The sequence below is a fragment of the Amblyomma maculatum genome, chromosome 2, assembly GCF_055883805.1.
Source record: "Amblyomma maculatum isolate TAMU_Amacu chromosome 2, ASM5588380v1, whole genome shotgun sequence".
Classification (NCBI taxonomy): domain Eukaryota; kingdom Metazoa; phylum Arthropoda; class Arachnida; order Ixodida; family Ixodidae; genus Amblyomma; species Amblyomma maculatum.
The window spans coordinates 26062970-26081974 of record NC_139345.1 but is presented as its reverse complement, the minus strand read 5'-3'; the positions used below and the strand labels follow the sequence as shown (position 1 = coordinate 26081974).

General features: G+C 47.5%; 1 protein-coding gene and 1 long non-coding RNA gene across 4 annotated transcripts in view; one reads left to right on the top strand and one right to left on the bottom strand.

Annotated features, from left to right (window-relative positions):
- Positions 1-6220: 6220 nt before the first annotated feature.
- LOC146198184 (uncharacterized) overlaps positions 6221-19005 on the bottom strand; it is a 51544-nt gene continuing 38759 nt past the window's right edge. The window contains exons 2-5 of the long non-coding RNA XR_014704965.1: positions 9069-9218; positions 8912-8982; positions 7565-7682; positions 6221-6732 (exon numbers count right to left, since the gene is read on the bottom strand). This is a non-coding gene — a long non-coding RNA (uncharacterized LOC146198184). The remainder of the gene's footprint in view (positions 6733-7564; positions 7683-8911; positions 8983-9068; positions 9219-19005) is intronic.
- LOC146198182 (high affinity cAMP-specific and IBMX-insensitive 3',5'-cyclic phosphodiesterase 8B-like) overlaps positions 13433-19005 on the top strand; it is a 285653-nt gene continuing 280080 nt past the window's right edge. For all 3 annotated transcript variants that reach the window (XM_084593575.1, XM_084593574.1, XM_084593573.1), the window contains exon 1: positions 13433-15319. In XM_084593575.1, coding sequence (XP_084449701.1) covers positions 14999-15319 — 321 coding nt within the window. In that variant the 5' untranslated portion in view covers positions 13433-14998. The remainder of the gene's footprint in view (positions 15320-19005) is intronic.

The following is a 19005-nucleotide window of genomic DNA, read 5'->3' as shown; positions in this document are numbered from 1 at the left end:
CACGGGAAGGAAGAAGTAAGCCATTACTGGCAGGGTGGCCGAATGGTGCTTCGTAGAAGCAGGCTGTGCAGCATCGCACACGCGCGTGAGGTGAAGACAGCTTTCTGGTAGCCACTGTAGAAGGAAGGCGCGGTGATGGGCTTTTAGTGCGTAAGCTCTACTACTTCGGATGTGAAACTTCGTATATCGCTTGGCTGTGTCCGAATAATAATAATAATAATAATAATAATAATAATAATAATAATAATAATAATAATAATAATAATAATAATAATAATAATAATAATAATAATAATAATAATAATAATAATAAAAGTACAAAGAGAGAAAGATGCCGTGGTGGAGGGCTCTGGAGTAATTTCGACCCCGTGGGGACCTTAACATGCACTGACATCGTACAGCACACGGACGCCTCTTCGTTTAGCCCTTTGATCTTATTAAGCGCAGGCGTCATCCACAGAAAAGAACATATAATGCGCCTTCCTCTCCCCGAAAGCCAACCTAAACAAAGATTAATGGCCCCATCGCAGTGGCGCAGTGGTAGGTATTGTCACGTAGTGGTGACAAGGCCGTTGATACCAAAAGAAGACACAAGCTTGATGGTACTGAAATTAACTCTTCATTGGGCTGACTTGCGCCCACAAAAGAACTCACTGTAGCCAAAAGAACTCAAATGTAGTCTTGAAAAGAATTATAGCTCGGTGCCAAGAACAGTGGTGCCACCTGGCCGACACAATCACGGCCGGTCTCGAAAGCATTTATTAGAAAAGGAGAGGTTGCTTGGAGATCCATCCCTAGTGGGCCGCTCCCCTTACAACACTAGGAGGAGTCTCTTATTCCGGGACTCCATTGGTCTGGGCCGCCACACGAGCTCGCTGGACCAGTGCTTGTTGCGCCGCTAAATCCAGGCAGCTGACCAGGACCGCCTCCCAGTCCTCTCGGGTAGGGGAAGGGGTTATGGGTAAAAGAGAAGGATTTAGCTGGCATACCCAGACCATGTGAAAGGTGTCAGCTACCTCTCCACAGAAAGGGCAGTGACCAGAAAAGGAAGGGTCGAAATGTTTGAGTACTGCCGGGCACAGTAGAGTATTAGTAAAATGTCTAAGAAGTATTTTTTCGCCCGCTTTTCCTAGTGCCTTGAGAGGAGCCGCATACTGACCGTGCTAGTCCTGGTAATATATGCACAGATTTCTTGAAACGTTAAGAGAGGATGTGTGTCCTAGTTTAGATCAGTAGTGACATTACAACATTACAAAAGTGACAATATACTAACAGTACTTTTCTGCTTTTAAGCCACCAATCTTCCAGTCGTTTTTTGCTAGCTTCCACCGCCGGTTTATTCACCCGGCCACTGGTATCTCTAAACCCTACAGCTTCAGGAAGAGTGACTGCGCTTGCTTCAACCATTACATTCGAGTATAATATGGTCAATTGTTTCACTGGAGTTACCACATACAGCACATGCGTCATCTTCATTGCTAAATTTTTTTTTGTAGCTGCGTGTTCTAAGGCACCCTGATCTAGCTTCAAAAAGTAGGGCACTGCCTCTTGAGTTATCAAAGAAAGCTTCCTTCCTGATCTGCCTTTTCCACTTTCGGTATAATTCCACACTGTGTTTTTTTTTTTTTTTTTTTTCATCGAATTTATCCAATTTTTACCTTTTGTATTTTTCACTTGTTGCTTAACGCTCTTTATTTCTTCGTCCTTGTGACCACCATACTTACTGGCTAGTTTCCTCATTCTTTTCCTCCATTTGAGTCAACGCTTTTTAGGTATAGGTATTTAAATACTTTAGCTGCCCAACTGTTACTGTCCAATTTCCTCAGGCGTTCGTCATATAACATTTTAGTCTGAGTTTCCCGTACTTCGAAAGATGCCCAGCCCATATCTCCCTGTACCGCCTCATTTGTGGTTTTGCCGTGGGCCCCTAGTGCTAATCGTCCGACGGCTCTCTGATTTATTTCTAATGTCAACTGTACCTCTGATTTTGGGCACAAAACCGCATTTCCGAAAGTAAGCCCGGGCACCATAATTGCTTTCCAAATACCCCTCAAAACCTCATATATGCTGTATCCCTTAATGCCCTATGCTTCATTATCCCGACATTTCTTCGCCCTTTGGCCTTAAGTGATTGCTCATGCTTTCCAATGTATGCCAATTCTTCGTTTACCCATACCCCGAGATATTTATATTCTGCTATTCTGGGCCTTGTATTTTAAGACCCTGATCAGTTGAGCCGTTAAAAATCATCAGACCCGACTTAACTGCGCTGAAACTGAAGCTTAGAGCGTCCCCTTCGTCTCCGCAATACTGAACTGACTCTCAGCTAGTAGCACAATATCGTCTGCACACATCAAACCGGGGAGGCGCTGCTCAACCTCCTTTCCACCTAATCTATATGGAAGGTTTTATAGGTTACTTTCTTGTATCCTCCGTTCCAGGTTTATCATATAAAGCATGAACAGCAGCGGTGATAGAGGGCAACCTTTTCTTCTTTGCATTACTTGACGGCTTCCGTATTTCTACTTTGTTATTACGGTATATTTCCTGTAGGAACTCCGTTATCTCATAACCGATACCTTTCTTCTTTTAATATGTTCCACAGGAGTTCCCTGTTTACGTTGTCGTACGCCCCGTTTATGTCCAGGAAGGCCAAATAGAAAGGTCTATTTTCCACTCTAGATATTTCGATGCATTGGGCAAGCACGAATAGGCTATCATCTAAGCGCCTACCATTTCTAAAGCCGTTCTGAAGTTCTCAGAGTATCTTGTTACTTTCTACCCAGGCTTGCACCTTTAATTTCACCGCCTGCATGGCCAACCTGTACATAACAGATGTTAGAGTAATCGGTCTGTAGGATTTAATGTGCATCCTTTCTCCTTCCCTTCTGTTTGCGAGAGTTGCGAGGTTTTGCAGCGCCATCTCTTGGTAAACGCAACACACTAAATTATCTAGTGCCTTAAACCGCCGTTCGATAGCGCCGCGATCAGCCTGACTGAGCGGCATGCACTTGAGGTGAGTTGTTTCCTTCCTCCATGCACCCGGTGCACGGCGCTCCGGTCCATGGAGGAAGGAAACAACTTAGGAGAGGCCCGTGCCCATGGAGGAAAGAAACAACTAAGGAGAGGCCCTTGCCATTCCCAAAGCATTGGAGAAAGTGTGGCGGAAGTGACGTCAAAATTTAGGGTTAGCCAAGTCGGCCCATTAAAAAAACTGATTTATTTATAGGAAGGGAAAGGCGCGGTAACTGTCTCACTTGTTTTCTGTGGACACCGCAACCCCGCCGTAGGGGAAGAGAGGAAGGTGGGAGTGACGGTGGAAAGAGAGAAAGAGGAGCCGTAGTGGAGGGCTACAGAGTAATTTCGATCACCTGGGGATCTTTAACGTGCGCTGACATCGCACAGCACACGGACGCCTCTTCGTTTCGCCTCCATCGAAACGCAGGTCGGGTTCGAGCCCGGGTACTCCGGCACAGTGGTCGGGCATCTTACCACTGCACCACCCCGGCGGGCCATTAGCGACAGCGTCGCGGAGAAAGAAAATGCGGAGGGTAAAGGAGGAGAGACATTGCAGCGTCCGGTCGCGCCGGCGCCGGCTTCAAAAAAATGACCTCAGGGCCTCTCCTAAGTTCTTTCCTTCCTCCATGACCGGGTGTCTTTTCGAATTGTCTGCAGAGCGAATGGCGTGAAGGCTTAAATCCACGCTGATAACTGCAGAAAATCCGGCGGCGTCGGGGTTGCGAGCGAAAAACCACGGGCATATGGCGGGTGGAAGTTAATTGGCAGCTGATACTGATTCTTGGATGAGTTGTATGATTTAATGAGACCACGAAGTTAGGAAAAGCTGCCAGCTCGGGCTGCAAACCTGGGAGGATAAGAATCGAGCTTTCTGGGCCCTTGGATGCCGAGTCAGACACTCTACTCTTTACGCAACGAAAGTTAGTGCGGCTCAGTATCGGATATACTGCACAATACATGTACCTTCGATACTGCCTTTGTGGTACATTTTGTGTATCAGTATTGCGTATCGCTTGCTGAAAACGAGAGTATAGGAGTATCGGCATTGAAAATAGATGTTTAGTGAATAGAATATCTTAACGATACTCAGTACTAATAAACCTGAAAATTTTGAGGCCGCTGTATAGGTAAGACGTCGGGTTTGCGGCCGGGCGGCAGCTCGGCTTGTACTACCGCCTGAATTCCTTCCTGCTCGGAGAGTTCCTTGCAAATCCCGTCTCTCCGGATTCCCTTTCTTTAAAACTAAAAATGCTAACACTTCTGTGCTCACGAAGCTGATACTCGTCAGCACCTTGTGCGTACTAAGAAGACGTTCATAATTCTTAAGGAGCGAGGATGCAAGGAAGATGAACACGCAGTCGAAGCCGCGCGCAATGATACATCCCTAGTCGCGCTTCCACGCTTTGCCTTATGTGAATCTCTGAGGAATATGATTTTCGTGAGGGGGTGCTGTTGAACGCAATAAATTACGTGCAACACTTCTAAAAACCCCGGGAGTCTGCCTGACGTCTCTGGTTGGTTTGGCAGCAGGAGCGCGAGATTCTAAGGCCCCAGTCGGTCGCGATACAGTCAACTAACCACTGTTCTTGAAGTTTGCAGCATTTGCTTCTAAACAAGCCTATTGTAACGGCACAGGAAAGGAGATGCTCGATGAGCCTTAAAAAAGAAGCTCGGAGGACCAACCTCATGGCTTCTAGGAGTGTGTTAACCGATGTCTCCCTGATCAGCGTGTGGATCCCGCTCAGAGTGTTGATTCCCATCTGCCATGTCGAGAGAACTGCTGTTTTAGCCTGAGCACTGTGACACCTGATACAACTCAAAATTCACAACAAACGACTAAGAAAGTCCTGATCGTCGTCCGAGCTTTTTTCCGGCGTCCTGCGCGATGGGTATACAAGTGGCTGTGATTCATAACTCTTTCCCTGCCGTGGGAAAGAATGACATTTTCTTGTAAGTTTCACACCTTTTTTCTGTAAAAGCTTTCACGTCTAAAATTTTTGAAATACATGAACTGAACATTTACTAAACTTTTTTTTTTTCAATAAGCTTGACTGACAATTTATGCGCTTTCAAACGAAATCCCATCTAAGACTTGAACAAGGCTTTTGATATACCTTTTTACGTCAAAGTGAAAACTTGTTACAAATTTTCTGAAATATACAGATTGATTGGCATGATATAAGCCACTCTCTGCAAAAAAGAAACATAGTTCTATTTTGAACAGCACCCTTGCTAGAAATCAATAAGGGCAAGCTAGGAGGAAGGAGGAGGAAGATGAGGAGGGGGAGGAAAGGCGGAGAGGTTACCTGGTAAAATAAACCGGTTTGCTACCCTGCACCGGGGGAAGGGGGTTAGTGGATATAAAAGGGATGAGTAAGAGAGGGATGGGTGAAGACAGTATAGTCACATCACAGCCATATCACGTCACATCACGTTTTCAAGCCGTTGGCGTGGCACCGTGGTGCCGTGGCACGGTGCACCGTGGAAGAAGAAGTAGGAGAAGACAGATAAACGAGAGGGAAGAAGTTGGTAGGAGCGAAAGACAACAGCGATTTGCTGAGACAGAAGGTTCGTTCGAACGTTGTGAAGGAGGCACATTAAATCCAGGTGTCCGCAGAAAAATTTGCTGCAACACTCACAGCTTCCGCTTTATCACTAGGTTCAGGCCATGCTTAAAACCCATAATTTTCTTTGTGTTTGTGTGTGTGAAAGTTCAATTATGTCTAAAATATAATGCAATACATAAAATGAAAGCTAAATAAATGTGCTTTTAGACACATAAGCTTTAATAACGAAATGTCTATGAAAACAAGGTATTTGTTTTCCAAAGTAGTAATTTTTCGAAGAAATTTGGATAAAGTCGGAAAGATATATGTTTGTCCCCGAAAATAAAGAGTAGACATTTCTTTAAATACAATGAATGTTTGTCATTCTTTTGGCTTCAGTCCAATCTAAAGTTCTTACAAACCCATCTGCGCAGACAGCTGGCCGTTATTAAATTTGTGCGCCCGCATTCGTGTAACCCTTTCGAGAAAAAGTGTACTAAAGGAAAGCACTAAAGGCTCCTCCAGAAACCAAGGAGAAATGCCTTAACTTCGTTAATCACGTTTCCAGCTTACCTGTATTAGGGCTGCAGTGATGTAAACTTTGCTCATGATAATACCACCTTTATTATAGTTGGTATTTCGTTGATGTATCGAAGTATCGGCGAAACATTACCAAGTATCTGTCTCGAAAACCCATTTTGTGTCCGTATCCTGTATCGGTACCAAAGTAGAATTTTTCATGGTACCGAGTATCGGTATCGAAGATACTTTGATGTATCTTCCCCAGTTCTGATTTATGTGATGGCCTACGACCATTAGCTGGATAACGTGCTATTTAGCTTACCACTGTATGCTAGTAAGAATGTGTGAGATATTAGGGACACAAAAATAAGGAATTGGTAATTAAGGCCGCAGAGACTACATTTACGTGAACGAGGAACCGGGTAGCCGCAGTCGGGATATGCACCTATAGGATTTTCCAACTAGGGTTTTAACTCAGGAGGCGTCAAACTTTCTTGCCGCGAGGAATCCATGTGCCAAGGTACTAAAATACACTCGATACTCTGATCAAGGCGGATTTAATTGTTGCCTCCGTCTCTGGAAGTTATGAAGACGCCGCAGAAGAGGTTCACAAAGAACTTGACTATAGGCAGCTGCTTGCGGTAATCTAAGAGAGAGAGAGAGAGAGAGAGAGAGAGAGAGAGAGAGAATCAACTATTGTCAAAAGAGTGGCGGTAATCTGCGGGCTCTTTTTATAACACTGTGATACACACTATGCGTTATGAGGTTCGATCACTAGGGCATTTTGAAATAAACAGGAGGCAATTTCTTACATTTCCTGTCGACGATGCTAGATTGACTACGTTTTTATTTTTATATATATATATATATATATATATATATATATATATATATATATATATTTGCTTCCTTTGAGCATACTACCATACCCCACTGCCCGTGTTGCATGGCGAAAGCGGTCGGAAGCAGCTACTATAATGGTCAGCGTAACTGCAAAAGGCTGCGCACTACTTTGACTGGCCGAACTCTCATGTCATCGATGCGCGTCACCGTTAACTACGAAAATGCTTCCGTTGTGTCTTTCGTGAAGCACATGTTTCTATTTCGATACTATAATTGTAACCACGGACACAAGCGTACGGAATGCAGATGCACTACGGAAAGACGCTTTCAGCTCATCGCTGCACCGATTACCGCGAAGTGCAGCTCCTTTCATGCAGTGTTCTTGATCTCGGCATTGTCTATTATTATTTGGTAGTGCGCTACCGTCATAGAGTATCAAGAATCAGTAAGAAAAGTATCAAATAATAGAGTGTCAAAGAAAAGAAAAAAAGAATTTGGAGGCGAGTCTAGACACCTAATTTATTGCTGCGTTTTTTTTTTTATTCTTATGGATGATGCGTTAGAGGTTGCAATAGATGGCCCACGACGTGCTATAGCGACAGCTGAATAATTTATAATCGAATTTCTTCGCTCACCTGTTACCGTCTTGGTTCCAACCCTTTGATTGCTATGGCGTAAATATTCAGTATAGGTCACGTGAGGTACGAAAACGAAAACGCTGTGATAAAATATCTTCTTCGTCGTTCTGAATCCCTACAACGCGAAAGCCAGCCTTCCTCAAGAAGCAGAATTCCAAGGGAAGAAGCAGCGATTATATCGCAGCTTCATTCATGCCTCCTGTGAACTGTACGAAAATATGACGTCATAGCTATCACTCGGCTGTTGAAACTAAAACCGAAGGAAACGAGAAAAAGATGTCAATATATTATTTTGGCGATTGCAGGCGAATATTGATTCATGTAGAGTGATGTCTTGTGCATCATTAATAGGACGGAAACATGCTCTCAAAATTTGGTGAGTACATATATACTCCTAACCGCGCCGGTGGATGAGTTGTTAGGGCACTCATCTACTCATGGCGATTTCCACTGGTCGCTCCGGAGTAGGTTTTCTTGCTCCGGGATGACGATTTTCAATTCCACTGGTCGGCCAAGATAGGTTGCGCGTATTTCGCTGGTCGTCTGGAGCACCTCGGGGTGCTCTAGCTCGATCCGCCGAGCAGATGTCAAATCTCGCCGGAAGTTCTAGTCAACGATCTCGTCACTTCCGGAGATTGCGGGATTTTTTGGGCTTTTTGTTTTCTTTCTCGGTTTCAGAGATATCGGCAAAGGAAACTCGGTATCACTTTTTATTATTATTACTTTTCTGGGGGGCGCGTATGTCGAAGGACACCTATCGAAAAACGTCTGCAGCGTCGAAAGCGCAAGTTGCAAAGTGCCGCACTTCTGCCTATCTTTCAATCACAACACATTTTGGCGTTAGGATGCGACTTCAACTTCCGGAACCGGCTCAGCATTACTTCCGTCGGGCGCTCTGCATGTTCCGCTGGTCGACCAAGGCCGATTCGCTCTTTAGAGGTTTAGGTCTCTCTAATCCGATTTGTGCACTGCTCTTAATAGACGAGTGGAAATCGCCGTTAGTCCAAGAACCCGGCTTCAAATAGATCTACCATGGGCTGCATTTCGATGCAACAGAAACGCAGAAGGCGCTGTTTGCACTGCACGTTAACGAACCCCACAGGGTTGCAATGAATCTTCAGCATGTTCAACATCACCAGCGCACTTTGTTCCTTGCATGCGCCTGCCGACCCCGAAATGAGTAAAACATATTTTTATGGAGCGGCAAGCCGATGAGAACAGGAGAACAGAGAACAGATGTTCGGTGACCGTGAGATGACGTTTAATGAATCGCGGCGGGCCTAGCGTGAGCGCTCCTGCCGCATACAAGCATTAGAGAGTATTAAACTTGCAAGCAAGACTTACCAAGTGAGTTCTCATTACCATTTAAATATATGATGAAACCGGATATTAAAGTTGCTATGACCTTCAGTCTTCTGCCATTAAATCAGATGGAAAGAAACAGAAGATGACATCACTGTCGGTGACGTTTAAGATTCCAAATGATTTCGTCCACACTTACCTGTGCGTCGACCGATGCCTCCAAACAAGGCTTAGCAACCTTAATCTTCAGAGGCTTTGGCTTTCTTCCCCAGAGCAAATATTTTTACATTGCAAATGCACCACCTCTATAGATGACATCATCATCGGTCTTCCTACTCTGTGCGCTGAGCTGCAGAGAAACCACGAATAGCTTTATTCGCCGATTGCTTAATCGTTTTCAAGAACGACTTGGCATGGCTTTAATTACCTCCAGCTTTCACAGAGACAGTCACTTTAATTTCGTTCCGTGCTAAAACATATTTAGTTGCCCCTAAAAAGACGTTTTTTTTTTTTTTTTTTTAACTTGTCGCATGGGAAAGATCACCAGTACTTCAAATGTATAGTGCTCGTAAGCCAGGGCTAACACTATTACAGAATAAAATAACTTCGTAGCCATCGAAACGGTGGCCACGGAAGATACTGGGACGGAAGATCGCACAACCAGGTGGGAATTCGAAGGTAAGCTGTTAAGCAGCCGTCGTGGCTGCTGAAATAGATTATGTGGCGAGATTTAACCGTTTTGTGGCCTATATGACGGCGTCGGCTGTCGCCTGACCAGAGCATATTAGGACCTATTCACACTAGCGACTCGCAGAGGCTGTGCGATTGTTTTGGTCGAAACGTGACTATTGGTAATGGTCGCATTGGTCGAAAATCAACAGTTGCGTGTCAGTCGTATATGCTGCTCGAATTTCTGGCTTTGCGACTGCGGGTCACAAACCCCTAAACAGTCAGCAGCGCAACTTAATATAATGAAAGCCTGTTTTACACGGCTTCTCACTGCTGTTGAACAGCCAAGATCAGTCAAGGTCGACAAGTCGCCAAGAAACGAGACCAATTCGGGAAAGGGATCGGCGAGTCGCAGGTGTGAACATCGGCAAAGTTAACTGCGGCTCCCTATAGCCGCAAGCGACACGTGCTCTTTCAGTCACGTGCCCTTCGCGACCTCCAAGTGTGAATGTGCCTTTAGTCTTCTGTAGGGTGCTGACTTGCAAGGACTCCAGAAAATAGTGGCACGGGGAGGGGGGGGGGGGGTGGATTTTGTGTCCCCTTTCCCACACATATCCTTTCCTTCAACAGATCGCACTGATATTTCCGACAAGGGCTTTAATTCTACGTCTTTATTAACGTAAATCACAGTGGGACTGAGCTAATTGGCTTTGTAGCCGGTCGCAGAACATAACGTCTAGGTGACTCATGTCTCCAAAGAAGTGGAGTGACCTCTGTTCATGACCGTGATCGACAGAATGCGCTAACGCTTTCAATGCGATCGATCACTCATGTACATCTTTCTAAACCTGAAGATATCAAATTTAAAATAACACTATAATCAAAATAAAAACGATAGAAACTTATATAAAGGACCGAAAAGATTAAACCCGAAGTTTCGCCTCCAGATCCACAGACGGACTGGGTCTGATCCACTGACGTCCTGAACAGTGGCCTCGCGCTCATGTATTCACCTTAAGAGTGAACGACCCTGTACATGAGCTTTGTTACATGAACCTGGTTCATTCATTCATTCATTCATTCATTCATTCATTCATTCATTCATTCATTCATTCATTCATTCATTCATTCATTCATTTTATTATCTATATCAAAACACTGACTGAGGGGGGTTGGCAGGTAAAGCGTCTTTGACATTTAGAATCACGTATATTTTGAAGGCAAGATAAAATTTGTTGTATTAGCATAAGATTTGGTGTATTAGCCCTGTTCAGTGTGGAGCTTGGAGACGGGACGGAGAGGAGTGTGATATCAGCCGCATGTATGTCATAGCGTGCATCATGGCAAGTTATGGCTGAGACCAACCCACAGCGAAAAAAAAAAAAAAAGAAAAAAAAAACCCCTTCGCAGGTAAGTCGCATGATTCGAGTGCTTGCTTTCTGACGTCTATTTTATTGGAGGGTAGTATAAACGCGATGGTGCTAAAAGCCTCGTCTTTCAGAAAATCCGGCGTCTGCTTTGTCGGTGCTGTGAGCGTGAAATCACAAGCATGCCTCTGGCAGGTGGCACTTGGCAGGCGGCCAAGAACAGCGGGTTCTGCCAAGTGCCATCTGCCAGAGGCTGTTGTGCCGGTGGGGTTATCACACAGTAGCCCACCGTCAACAGGGTTGTGCCAGTGGATCCTGCAACTGCCACCAATGTTGTGCCGGTGGGGTTATCACACAGTAGCCCACCGTCAACAGGGTTGTGCCAAGGATCCTGCAACTGCCACCAATGTTGTGCCGGTGGAGTTATCACACAGTAGCCCACCGTCAACAGGGTTGTGCCAAGGAGTTGGTAATGCAGCGCTCGTCACCCGTTTCGTGAACGAGGGCTGTCAGCTCCCTGGGCGGTAGCGATGAATCCGAGTCGGCGTTGGTGAGATGAAGAAAAGGCTTTATACACTATTTACATGTATTTACACAACATCGGCTCTGGGGCCGAAAGCTAACATAGCCATACGCGACTGTTCTCGCGCAGCGACGGCCGGGGAGATTCCGCCGTGTCCGCACTGTCAGGGGGCGAACTGCTCCCGATGGACGCTCGTGACGAACTCACACTCGGAGTCTCGAACGGAAGCACTTGAGACTCCGTTGCCGAGAACCGTTGACGCTCAAAATGGTCCAATCCGATGGCAGCACTTTCGCAGGGCCAATGGGAGAGCTTGCTGCGCTCTCGCTTCAAATATGCCGCGGGGCGAGAAGGGGTTCACCGTCAGGGCCACGGCGCGCCGTGCTGTCTGGACGTTCAGCGCATGTTAAAACACGTCGCTTCTGCCCCTTTGGTACGGCTCGCCTCCAGTGCATTGCTGCTATGCAGAGAAGTATCCAAAGTTTGTGAAGGAGGCGTTCGCCGAAGAAGTTTGGCGTCCGGCTGAATTTCTAGGCGGCTTTGGCCAGGCACAACAAGGCATATGCTCGTGATTTCAACGCAAAGAAGGTTTCATTGGCATCGTTTTGGAATGGTGGGCTAGCCTATATAGCATCTGGAATACCCGCAGTTCATTTCCTGGCGTCTTCAAGCATACAAGCGTCTCACTTTCAGTGAAAACAGCCTCTGTCGCCATAATGCAGTAACCTAAAGACAGACAACAACTTCAGTTTGTACCAGTTTTCCTTTCAACGCTTGCACTAGAACGCGCATAGCCGCAAGGCGCGCAGTTCAAAACAGAAATCAATTTGTTATGTTCATGGAGGTTTCTCTTGTGGTTGTTTTTGGTAAGCTATGTTGTTATTGTTGTTGCCCTCTATAAGAACCGAGAGAGAACAAACTTTTATTGTCCAAAAGAAAAGGTGCGCTCCTCAAACCCTCGACCGCAGCCCGCAGGTCGAAGATGCCAGGGGGGATGCTGGCCGGGATGTTTTGTTCTTCGGTGGCCTACGTTCTCGGCCAGTCGGACGAGTTTTTGCTGGGACTCGAGATCTGAGCTCCGCCGCTGCATCTGCTTTCTTTTCTTCTTCCAAGCCCACCCGCAAAACATTGCAACCATTCAAATCTTCGCATTTGAATGGTTATGAGATTTTTTTTTATATTTTCTGAAATCAAAAGCTGCTGACGTGATAGCCTGCTCGCTATAATACCAACACATCTAGCACGAAACCATTGCACGAATGTGACTTTTGACTACAAAACAGATAGACTCCATTCGACGCCCAAGTACAGAGATGCTGGATTGCAAGGCTTCGCGAGGACGGGACAGGCTTTTCTGACAACAGTGCAGGTCTTTATTGCATCGTGTTCCTACGTGGCGGGCACTGCCGAACCAGGGCTTGGTGTTAATTGCTGGGTTACAAGAAATGAGAACAGGAAAAAAAGAAAGATGTTGCTAGAGCTAAGCTCTGCGGTTTAAAGCGTCAGGTGAGTGTCATTTGAAGGCGAAAGGAGTGGAAGGATAGAGTGCATAATCCGTACCCCTCTTCTGATATGTCTCTTATTTCTTTTCCATTATACCATTCTTCTTATAGCTCACTATATTCTCCGACGAACGCGATTACATGCATTCTTCACACGGCCATGTACAAGTTAATTCGTTTAAAGTCATCATCATCACCGTTATCGGTTTAGGTACGTTCACGTTTTTGCTTCTTTAAACCGAACTTCCTCATACGTTTTAGCTGGGCTCGAGAAGGGAGTATTTCCAGCATTGATGGACTTCTATATTGTGTGCCCACCCTGCGAAGGTCTTTTAAAAGGTCACTGTATCAAGAAATAAATAAATAAATAAATAAAAATAGCCGCGCCCGTAAAGGGAGTGAGGCAGGCTTTTCTGAACCGCGCAGTTGCGCGACTCGCCGAGAGGCGGCGGAACGTCGCGTCATCGCCGCGTTGTGCGCGAACCCGCCAGCTGGCGAGCGCCCCGCCGCCGCTGACGCCGGCCGCGAGCGTCTGCTTCCGACGCTGCGGCGCAAACGCGCCTCGCGGAAGGCCACGGAGCACTTGTAAGCGCACCGTGCACCGACTGCGTACGTCGCCACGGCAGCGACCCGACAACATGAACCGCAGACTCCGTGCTTGTCGGGCACCGACAATGCCAGCGTGCCTGCTCGCGTTAGCAGCAGACGACGCGCAGTGACTCTGCTCGAACAAGGCGTCCTTTTCGCAAGCTTCGACTCGGCGCGACAGCAGCTGTGATCGAGCGCGCGGGGTTCAGCGCGCCAAGAATCAAAAGCAGCGCCGATTTCATCGGGGGCGTGGAGAGATTCTGTTAGCGCCGGGAGAGACCTTCGGAGCGGCGACCGCTGTCCGTCGCCTGCGCTGGCCGGCTTGCTTCTCTTTGTATCTTTCTTGATTACTCACTCGACTTGTGAGTGCCTGTCGTATCCCCGATAACGATGGAGCTCGTCCAGCCGCGACACCAGCCTCGCTCGGGCTTGCCCGCGTATACAACGACGTAAGTGCTCGCCGAGGATACGCAGGACACACGACGTGGGCCGGAACAGCTCTTGTCTGCACTGATCGAAACGAAGCCGCCTCCAGGATTCCGATGGCTCCGTTCAACGATGCCTCTTCTGACTCTTTCGAAGGAACACCGGCGCATCAGAGCCCGAAGGAAAGCGAACGCGGCCTGCCCTTAAGCCCGAGAGACGAACAGCTGAGGCTCTCCTTCGGCGCGGCGTCTGAGCGCCCCAGCTCCTCAGACCCGCTGGCCGGCTGAGCCGCTGGCCTACGTTTCGAGCCTGCTCCGCGGAGATCGCCACTTGAAGCGCGTGTGTGTGTGTGTTCGGGCGTGCGTTGGTGAATGTGTCTGTGCTAGCATTAGGGGCAACCCCACTTCGAAAGTGCAGTCTATGTGAGCCGACAGGCTCGTGACCACCGCGTGATCTCAACAAGGCGCAACGAGACTCCCGCACGGTGACCTTGAAGTGCAAAAGAATTGGAGAGCCCTGCATGTTCAAGTTTATCATCTGTCGATATACTCCAGGAGCTTGTGAGTACTCGCCACAACACTCGTTCTCACTCGAGTACAGCGCTTCACACAAAACAGTGCGGCAGATTCGCTCGCACCGGTGTCGCAGCTAAAGAGGCCGGCTTTCAATGAAAGCCGCTGCGCTTCGTAGGATCCGCGGCCACCGCAGCAATTCGCCTATCGAATTGTCTCGTTCTTCGTCCCGTACCGTGTGACACTCGACGGGTCCGTTATCTGGACGAGCAGGGAAGCGGCCTTCGCATCACCTCTGCGTCAAAGCCCCGTTTTCGACGGCCGCGTCTTCGCCAAAGCCCGCTGCCTGCCACCGCGGAGTTGGATAGTACGTCGCCTCAGCTGACACCTCTCGTTCCCTCCTAGTGCGCGGAAGGAGGCCGCTAGCTGGAGGCACGGCAGTGTTGTGCTCCTGTGTGTGCCGCGCCCGGGCGCGCGCCCGGCGCGACGTGGTCGCCCGAGTGTCTCGTCCGCGGGAGGATGAGCGTTCGTGAGGTGCGGCGATGGGATGCACCCAGAGTGGAATCCAGCGAAGGAGCGGAGGTCGCGCGGTCCGTGGCTCCGGCGATGCCGGCCCGGCGACGCCCGTGCCCGACGCCGTGCCGCCGACGAGGTCGGCCTCGGATCTCTCGGCGGCCACCAACAACTCGACGGCCAACTCGACGGGCCGCTGCCGCCCGCCCGGAGAGTCGCAGCACCGCAACTCGAGGCCACAGTGCCTCGAGGGGCCCCTCCGGCGAGCTGCGAACTTGGGGGAGGTCGCCACCGACCGCACGGTGCCGCTTTTCGCCAAGCTGGACGGCAGCACCCCGGACGACGGAAGGGTGAGTGATCCATCCGGTACTACGGTTCCGGATGTCGGCAAAAAGTGCTGCTTAGTCGTTGCTTGGGGTGTCGTTTGTTTATGTTTATAATTAGACTCACGTAGTTTTCTGCCCGGTCCGGTGCCTGCTCTCTGGGCCACGATGTGGTCGTTCCTTATTTATTGTGTAAGTTTCGAAGTGAGGGCCAGCGAACGTGAAGCGCGAAACAGGCACATTATTTAGCGCCGCGGCAACAGACTTCTCCAAAGGTTTCAAGGTGCGGCGTTCTAATGTGGGCGCAACCCCCTAGTGGAGATCAGTGGTGGGCGCTACCTATCCGCGTGTATCGCTCTTGGCCGCCTTCCAAAATAACTAAAGGAAAATTGGCGTCATTATCAGAGACGACAGTGTCCATGCATGTAGAGCAAAGTCCGCTACCACTACCCCATCCCATCAGCTCGCTAACGATCATTCGGTCTATTGCTCTTCTGCGGAAACGGTCGTATATTGCTCCAAATGCGACGGAGTACCATGCCGGAGCTGTGCTGGTCGCAATACGACAGTGCACGTTTACAGTTAGCAAAGGAGCATGCGTTACTGACCGGTGCACGGTTGGTGTGGCGAGTTTGGGAGCATATGCATTAACGACTCAGACGCGCGTGCGGAGGGGCACATGTGCGATGTGGTTTACGTGTTGTGCAAGCGCATTTTACGACTCGTAGTGCCGTCCGCGATTATGCGCTGTCTGAATGTCTGCTTTTGAAATCAAGAGCGCGGTCGAGCACCTTCCCCGGTATGCTCTTGCGTCGCGCGCCTCATTTGCAAGTGCTCGGCGACCCGTGGAAGCGCATCGGAATGCTGCTTGTAATCCCTCACATTCCAAACTCTGTCTGCAACTGTATACGCGTACTTGGTTCCTTCCCTGTCATTTAGTAAAGGAAAATAAAAAAAAAAGTGGACGGAAAGAAACAAAAAGAAAGGAGGTGGAAGCGTCGTTCCGTCCGATGCTACGAGTCGCGCGAGTTCTGATCAGACCTTGGCTTTCATCGTTATGTTTGTTCTTAAGGTGTGTCTGAATGCTCTTCCTTTCTCGCGCAATTTCAAGGCAAGCTTACGGTGAACACCTGCTTCATTAGTAGTCACTATAAATTAATTTATGCTGCGTTAGGTTCGCACTCTGATGTTACTAAATAGTGCCCGTAGACTGCTTCCGAACTTGGATGAGACTGACGCAAAGTCGGACGGAATCACATGCTCGTTCTACATTTTTGTAGTTGTGGCATTTATTACAGGTTTTGCGCGCTGGTACTGTTCTCCCGTTTCGAAATGAAGCAGCTATCAGAAAGTTTTGCGGCTCCTCTTTCACTTAGTGAGCCTTCAGTGCTGCTTGATCTGCTCACATCTGCTGTAGGCGCTTATATTACGGTATACTTTCACGCACATGACTCGATCTATTGCAAATTTATCTAAATGGACAGCCCAGAGTATTGCCACTGGCATACCTATAATCGAATTTTTGTCTTGTATGTGGAGTTTGTAAAGTATCGCTAACAAGAATTACTGCTTACTTTGACGCCGAGATTCGCCGAAATATCTGCATTTGTTGTGCGCCTCAAATGGAAAGCATAGTACCTTTCTGTACTATGGTCGAACGTTCTTCTATATTCTGTAGCGCAAGTAGCCGTAGAAGGTTCTTCTAAAAGCTCAAAGCGCTGTCAGTGTTCCGACATTGCTTTGGCAAAGAAGCGCTCGTGCGCCTGTTAGGAAGTGTGCCATTCAGGTTTTCTAGCACGTCATCGCTTTGTTAGAGGCGACAGCCGTTCACCTCCTGTGAACTGTAAAAGAATGCCGCTACTTCGTCCTTCTGCATGCATTATATAAACTTGTTACTCTGTACTGTCGCGTTATGAACTGTGATGAAGCATCAGTTCACTATTTCGTGTCTCGTTTGCGCTCATGCAGTGATCCTTTGCAGGCTTGTGAAAAGGAGTTCATTGCTATTTCTATACAGAGCGTAAATAGCGTATAGTTATCTGTCTATATTATGCCCTTTTATGTCCACCATATGTTGCCCCCCCCCCTCCCCCCCCCCCCCACACACACACACACTTTTTTCATCTTCTTCCTTTACTCTGACCTACACCTACAATCTACGCTGACAGCCGTCCAGACGCTCGCCCCGAAACGCGGAAGTTCATCGGGTGGCATCAACATTTCCTCCTCATTTTCTGTTAACATATATAGCACGCCACACAATATCAGTCCTGGACAAACTGCTCCCACAGCGGGCACTTTAGTGCACAGTTCCTCTCATTTAAAATTTGAACTTAAAATATAAGGGTCCTTTAATCACTAATATTCTGAAGCATTTTTTCCCCCGCCGAATGACTGAAAGCTGTCGGAATGGAATCCTTCTTCCAAAATAATCCGCGCGGACTTTATATAGTATATATGGAAAAACAGTGCCCACAATTGTGGCTCTGCAGTCCAGAAAAATCGGTTTGAAATTTCTACCCTAGTTGTCTTGTGGCAAAGCATAGTGCGTTTGTATTCCAATATCGGCGTCGATTACTCAACACCATACGTCTAAGTTCCTTAAGAATTGAGCGTAAGCGACTCCGCTTGGCGAATAATGTCTTGCGCCAAAGCCACGAACTGCAACCGGTTAATGACAACTCTTTATGCATGCAAAAATTAAGAAACATTTCTTTTTAATCATTCGACTAGCTTTTCATCTCGAGCTTCTCTCTGAATATATTATATACAGTTAAAATGCCCGAGCTTGTCTATCTCTCCATGTTTAAAGAAAACAAGTCTCATCACATGCTAGTTGAAGGTAAACGAAAAGTGAAAATATATTCTCTTCAAGTGTGTTTCGTGTTCTGTTTCAAGAAGCTACTTCATTCAGTCTAAAAAAAAAAAAAAAAAACTTAGAAAACGGGAGAACGTGATTTAGAACACCTGCTACTGGGCTTGTAAACAGCCCTGCCGAGCAGAATAAGCGTGGATGCGGCGAACGCGTTGTGCTCGCACGTCGTACGCGTGGTTTTGGATTTGTTGTTGGCACTGTGCTTTTCGCGTCGAGATCACACTGAGCGACATAACTGATTGTTTTACTGATTGCTTTATAGGAAGGGAAATACGCGGTAACTGTCTCACTGCGACATAACTGCACGGCGCGCGTAGCCGAGCAGTTAGCGCCGACGTTACGGAACAAACAGTAACGAGTGCGACATAACTGTATTTCGGCTGCTCAGAACACAATCTGGAAAGGCGGAACAACGGCTCCACGTGGTTCTGTGTGGTTCTGGACTCTAGACATTTTTCCGCGAGGGAACGGGGTGACTCGGAGCGAGGTTTCCTGGCTCCCTCGAAGATCTTATATGTATATTGTGAGCCTTCCACGGATCTTCTTTCATTTGTACATTCCATAATCTTCTTCTTTCTTTTGTACATACCATCGTCATTGTCCCGCGGCGCCATCAGATTAAAACGCTGACACGGCGTACCTTGCCTTGCCGTCACGACTTTGGCGTCTCGACCTGGCCTTCTTTCACTATATATATATATATATATATATATATATATATATATATATATATATATATATATATATATATATATATATATATATATATATATATATATTGTAATAGGGCGTTTATTGACGCTCAGATGGAGAGCTGCGAGGACAGGACCTTGCAACG